The sequence below is a fragment of the Anser cygnoides genome, chromosome 11, assembly GCF_040182565.1.
Source record: "Anser cygnoides isolate HZ-2024a breed goose chromosome 11, Taihu_goose_T2T_genome, whole genome shotgun sequence".
Classification (NCBI taxonomy): Eukaryota; Metazoa; Chordata; class Aves; order Anseriformes; family Anatidae; genus Anser; species Anser cygnoides.
The window spans coordinates 12942274-12948299 of NC_089883.1; the positions used below are offsets into that span (position 1 = coordinate 12942274).

General features: G+C 59.3%; 1 protein-coding gene across 1 annotated transcript; it reads left to right on the top strand.

The window, feature by feature from the left end:
* The first annotated feature begins 1407 nt into the window (after positions 1 to 1407).
* LOC106044188 (cytochrome P450 1A4-like) lies at positions 1408 to 5442 on the top strand. The gene is made up of 7 exons (XM_048081392.2): positions 1408 to 1509; positions 1662 to 2527; positions 2998 to 3127; positions 3354 to 3443; positions 3522 to 3645; positions 3761 to 3847; positions 4452 to 5442. Exons 1-7 carry the CDS (start codon positions 1431 to 1433, stop codon positions 4756 to 4758), a joined length of 1683 nt encoding a protein of 560 aa, XP_047937349.2. The 5' UTR covers positions 1408 to 1430; the 3' UTR covers positions 4759 to 5442.
* The last annotated feature ends 584 nt before the right edge of the window (positions 5443 to 6026 follow it).

The following is a 6026-nucleotide window of genomic DNA, read 5'->3' on the forward strand; positions in this document are numbered from 1 at the left end:
TCGTGCCCAGGTAGAAGCTGAGCTAATATTTAATAAAGGCTTTCAACACCTGGCCCAAGCGGGATCATTAATAGCAGTGAGTAGGCTCATTAAGGCTTGGCAGGGACAGTTACAAAACCCAGGCTGCTAAAATTCAGCCCAATAATTGCACACGCTAACGAGAGGCACCGTGCGGACGGCTCACGCAGGAGATGCCTCCCAGCCCTGCATGGGAAGACGCCTGTCGAGACACGGGGGATTTGCTCAAATACGTGGGAAACGCTAAAAAAAAAAAAGGTTTTGGGAAGGCGAACACCGCAACGGCGTGGTGCGGGCGGTGGGCATGGGGGATGTGGTGCTAAAAGTGCACGACTGCAGCAGACGTGGGCCAGCTTTGGGTGTGCAAGGCGCGTGTGCACGGCGCTGTGCGGCAGCAGGAACCTATAGAGGTACCTATAGACATATAGGTATGCTGCAGGGGGACGGGACTGCGTGCCCTGCACGTCCTGCGTGTCCCCTGCCACCGGGATGTTCCCAAGTGTGGTGGCACTGCTGAGCCCCCCCCATCCCCCTGTGGGCTGCCCCCCGGGTCCCGTGGAGGGGATACAAGTGGGACCGAGCCCCGTTACCCGCTGCGGGGGGGGGGGGGGGGGGGGGGCGATCCTTCCCGGCGCCACCCTGACCCCGGGCCGGGCTCCTGGACGTGGGGCCGCCGCCCTGGCCCTTTATAAGCCATTTCCCCCCCCCCACACCCATAGCGTGACAACGAGTGACCGTCCCAGGTCCGTGCCGGCCCCTTCGCACGCGATGCTGTCCCCTCGCCCCCCCCGCCCCCCGACGTGACCCCAGCCCCCGTTGTCCCCGGGGGGCCGGGGGGGGGGGCAGAGGGCACGGCGGCTTCTCACGCGAACCTGGCCAATTTTTAACCGGCAAGCCCCGGCCGTGACCCCCGGCCCCGCGACGTGGCCCCCCGTGGACCTGCCCCGCGTCCCTCACGGGGGTCTGGGGGGGGGGGGGGGGTCGGGCCGGATCCGGGATCCCCCTTTTAGGGCAAAGCCGGGTGGGCAGCACCGAGCGGTGCGGGACGGAGCCGGTGCGTGCCGCCCCCCCCCGGCGTGTTCGCGGATCCCCGTGGGGCTGCGGCTCCTTTAAGAGGCTCCCCGGTGGCGTGCCAGGGTGCCCAAACCTCCCTCCCGCTTCGCACGCGATGTCCCCCCCTCGTCGTCCCCCCCCCCCGGGACCTCCGTGTCCCCCCCCTCCGTGTCCCCGCAGCCCCTCGTGCCGCCCGGTGCCGTGCCGTGCCGCCCGCCCCGTCGGGGCGCCCCCGGGGAGCGCCGAGGGGGGGTCCCGTAAATCCCGGGGGGGCTGCTGGGGAGTTCGGCCGCTCGGCAGCTTTGATTAGGCTTCGGTCACGTGGGGGGAGGCGCCCCGGCCAATGGGAGCGGGAGGCGATGCATATAAAGCAGGGCCGGCGGGGCGCCCGGTACCTGGCGGCGGGATCGGGCCCCCGAAGGAGCGCTGCGCCCCGAGGTGAGCACCGCTGCGGGAGGGACCCCCCTGGGAATCCTTAAAAAAAACCCACCCTGACAGCATCCTGCTGGGAGCTCACGCTTGTGGGGTGCGGGGGGGGCTTCTGTGGGGTCCTCGCTGCCCCCTCCCTAATTGCCATCCTTCTCCCCAAGGATCCTCGATGGCAGCAGGGATGGAGGCTGCGATGGGGCTGGCGGGGAGCCCCAGCGGTGTCTCAGCCACCGAGGTCCTGCTGGCGGCCGCCGTCTTCTGCCTGCTCCTGCTGCTCACCCAGCCCCTGCGGCGCCGTGTGCCCAAGGGGCTGAAGCCCCCCCCGGGCCCCCGCGGCCTCCCCATTGTGGGCAACGCGCTGGAGCTGAGGAAGGACCCGCACCTGGCCCTGACGCGGCTGAGCCAGAAGTACGGGGACGTGATGGAGGTGGCCATCGGCACCCAGCCCGTGCTGGTGCTGAGCGGGCTGGACACCCTGCGGCAGGCGCTGGTGAGGCAAGGGGAGGACTTCATGGGGCGCCCCGACCTCCCCAGCTTTAAGTACATCTCCAACGGGCAGAGCCTGGCCTTCAGCCCCGACGTGGGGGATGTGTGGAAAGCGCGCCGCAGGCTGGCCCAGAACGCCCTGAAGACCTTCTCCATCGCCGCCAGCCCCACGTCGTCCTCCAGCTGCCTCCTGGAGGAGCACGTCTCCAAGGAGGCCGCCTACCTGGTCACCAAGTTCCTGCAGCTGATGGAGGAGGAGCAGAGCTTCGACCCGTACCGCTACCTGGTGGTCTCGGTGGCCAATGTCATCTGCGCCATGTGCTTCGGCAAGCGCTACGACCACAACGACCAGGAGCTGCTCAGCCTGGTCAATGACAGCAATGAATTTGGGGACGTGGCAGCTGCTGGCAACCCCTCGGACTTCATCCCGCTGCTCCGCTACCTGCCCAGCCGTGCCATGGATCTCTTTAAGGACATCAACAGGCGCTTCAACTTGTTCATAGAGAAAATTGTCCAGGACCATTACGCCACCTTTAACAAGGTAAGAGCTTGGATGCTGCTCTGGGGCAAACCTTTCCCTCGCTTTGCTGCTTGTTTTCTTATTGCATTCTTTTTGTCATGGTCCCATTCATTAAAATCATTAGAAGAGGGCACAGAAGTAGAGCTTTGTGCTTAATAAAATTGAGCTTCTGAAGAGGAAGCCCAAATCCAATTCTGCTGCTTATGGGTTATGGGATGTGGTAGAGCCTCTTGAGATGCTGACTTTGCTGCAGCTGGTTCCCAGTTCTCTAACGGAGCTGATCCCACCAGCTCTCCTCACCCACCGGCTTGGCTCTGCAGCTTGTCCTCCACCAAACCCCGCTGCCCCTTGCTGGGTGCTGGACCTGGCACCCCCTGCCTCCAGCATCCCCCTTTGCGCTTGTGGGGGAGGGAAGAGTTGGTGCCTCCTGCAGCTGGGTAAGGGGAGGTTTCATCTGCCCTGGTGTCTCTGACCCCTTGGCTCTTCCCCAGGAGCACATCAGGGACATCACGGACTCGCTGATCGGGCACTGCCAGGAGAGGAAGACAACAGGGGAGGACACCCACATCCAGCTCTCCGACCAGAGCATCATCGCCATCGTCAACGACCTCTTTGGGGCAGGTGAGGCCATCTCCACGGGTGCAGCCCCATCCCCTGGCCATGCTTGGGGCTTTGGAGCTGCCGCTGGGCTCACAGGCAGTCGTGGCCACAGGAGGTGGCTTTTGAGGGGCAGCTGATGGGGAAAGCTCTCCAAGGCTGTGTGTCACCAGCCAACACATCCAGGGTGCTGAGATTTGTGAATACCCTGTGTTTTGGTAGCTAGATGCCTCTCTTTGTGTCCATCCAGGCTTTGACACCGTGACAACCGCCCTGTCCTGGTGCCTCATGTACGCCGCCTTGTACCCTGACATCCAGAAGAAGATCCAGGATGAGCTGGGTGAGCTGACAAGCCCGATTCTTTGGGGCTGGGACCTGTGAGGTGAGGGCTGGCCCCAACCAGCTTCTCCTCCCGCAGATCAGACTATCGGCCGGGAGAGGAGACCGCGGCTGTCAGACCGAGGCACGCTGCCCTACACGGAAGCCTTCATCCTGGAGATGTTCAGGCACTCTTCCTTCCTGCCCTTCACCATCCCGCACAGGTAGGTGCTGCTTGGGGTTTTGGAGGTCCCAGCAAACAGAGCACCTCCAGAACTTGTGCTTGTTTCACCACGAAGCTGTGAGTTTCCTCTGAACCTCTGCTCATATTTCTTCCAGGACAACGAAAGCCACTGCTCTAAACGGCTACTACATCCCCAAGGACACCTGCGTGTTTGTCAACCAGTGGCAGGTGAACCATGACGAGTGAGTACACCACAGCGTTCCTATTCGGGGGGGGGCAGTCGGCTTGCCTGGGATGAAGATCGCACAGATCTGTCCTTAAGAGTCTGATCATCCTTAAAAGTCCCAGATCAAGTACTTTGCAGAGCAAAGCTTCTGACCCAACAGGAGCATGATCTTTCCCCATGTCTGAGCGGCAGTTCCTTGGTAAGGTGCTGGAAAATCCCACAGCATGGCCAGGCTGGGACAGGTTGGGAGGTTTTAAGGGAGGATGCAAGAGGAGAAATCCCTCAGGTCTCCATCCTTCCTTTGTAAAAGTTCCTGCCAGATTCCTGTGCTCCCATTTCAGCCAGAAGAGCAGGACCTCTCTAGATGTTATGTGCTGATTTCAATCATCCCTGGTATCTGCGTAGGCAAACACGATCCGAGGCTGAAGTGGAGGTTTCAATGGGCTGAGCTGATACGGGCTGACATGCAGCTGGCATTTTGGGTGGGGAACAGAGGCCACAGCAGGCTGCCAACGTTTTAGGGTGGCGAAATGAGAAAACATTGCAACACTCCTCACAAAGAGGGCTCTCTTTGTCTGCCGTCCCCAGCGGCTTGCTCAGGTCTCTCTGTTCCACTGCAGGAAGCTCTGGCAGGACCCCTCCGCCTTCAAGCCCAAGCGGTTCCTCAACGCAGCCGGGACCGAGATCAACAGGACGGAGAGCGACAAAGTGCTGACGTTCGGCCTGGGGAGGAGGCGCTGCATCGGCGAGTCCATCGGCCGCTGGGAGGTCTTCCTCTTCCTCACCACCTTGCTGCAGCAGCTGGAGTTCAGCCTGGCGCCGGGCGAGGCGGTGGACATCACCCCTCAGTACGGGCTGACCATGAAGTACAAGAAGTGTGAGCGCTTCCAGATAAAAGGGCGCTTCCTCTCCAACGGCTCTCCGTGAGGCAGCGAAAAATAAAGGCAATAAATGACTTTTTGAGTCGGGCGCCTCCGCTTGTGCTCCCGGCGTGGAGCTGCTCCCGTTGCCGCCTTGCTTCACCGCAGGTGTCCTCGTCCCTCATCGTGCTCAGGCTGAAGAGGAATTCGCACGATGAATCCCTGAGTGTTTGCACCCCGCAGATGCCCTAACAGCTGGAAATGTGTAATTTAGGTCGTGCTGCTCACAGGTCATGGTGTTAGCTGCCTCCGAAGGAGAAGCCTCCTGGGCAATACCAAATGAACGAGAGCAAGGGACACAAAGCAATGAGAGGCACAGTAAAGTGCTTCTGGACTATGTATTTGCTGCTTCAACTAGTATTTTTTTAACAATATATCAGTATATTCTGACTAATAAAAAGAGGAACAGTTTGAGAACTGCAGGAGATGCATGGAGCAAGTCTTCCTGGCACACGGAGCAGGAATTTGTGCTGCTTTGTGCTGTTTTCTGGGGGCTGCATGGAAATGCATCCATCTGCAGAGAGAAATGGCGTGGGATTTCTAACCCAATAAATTTTTATGAAAGTTTCTTCCTCTTTGCTGCTTTTATTCCTCTTGGGGGTAGGATGGGGTCACACAAATCACACCTCCGTCCTTAAAGATCTAACAGGGCTGTGTTGAATTCTTCTGGAGGGAATGAAATGGGACATTCACATGAAGGAGAGTTCCCTGTCCTTGGGGGTACCTGATCTAGGTGAGAAAAGACCTTTGAGATCATCAAGCCCAACCATCAACCTGACCTGTGTCCCATCACCAAGCCCTGCCCCATAGTGCCACCGTAGTGCCACATTTGAAGGATGAGGTCCCCTCCTGGTGTGTACAGAGAGGGCTGGGGTATCAATGGTGGTGCGTTTCCCTAAAAACCTATTGCAGTGGTCTTCTCCACCCCGTAAAGCAGTGAAGGGAGCATGGGTGCTCCTAGTGCCCCCCAGCTGCTCTGAGCTTCTTGGTTGCCTCTTAAAGTGATGATAAACATAAAACGGCCACACAGTGAGCAGCTTTGCGTGTTTCAGGGGTTTTTGCAAATTTTTTAAAATGTGATCACAGTTGGCACATGAAAACATGAATCCAGGCCCTGTGTGGGAAGAAAATACTGAACAAAGAAAAAAAAAATCATGTTTGCCTCGCTGCATCCTCTAAGACAAGCCTTCCTCCTGTTATGACCTTTCTTGTGGAGATCATGGGGGTGAGGTGGAGCTGTCATGGAGGTGGTGGAGCTGTCATGGAGATGGAAGA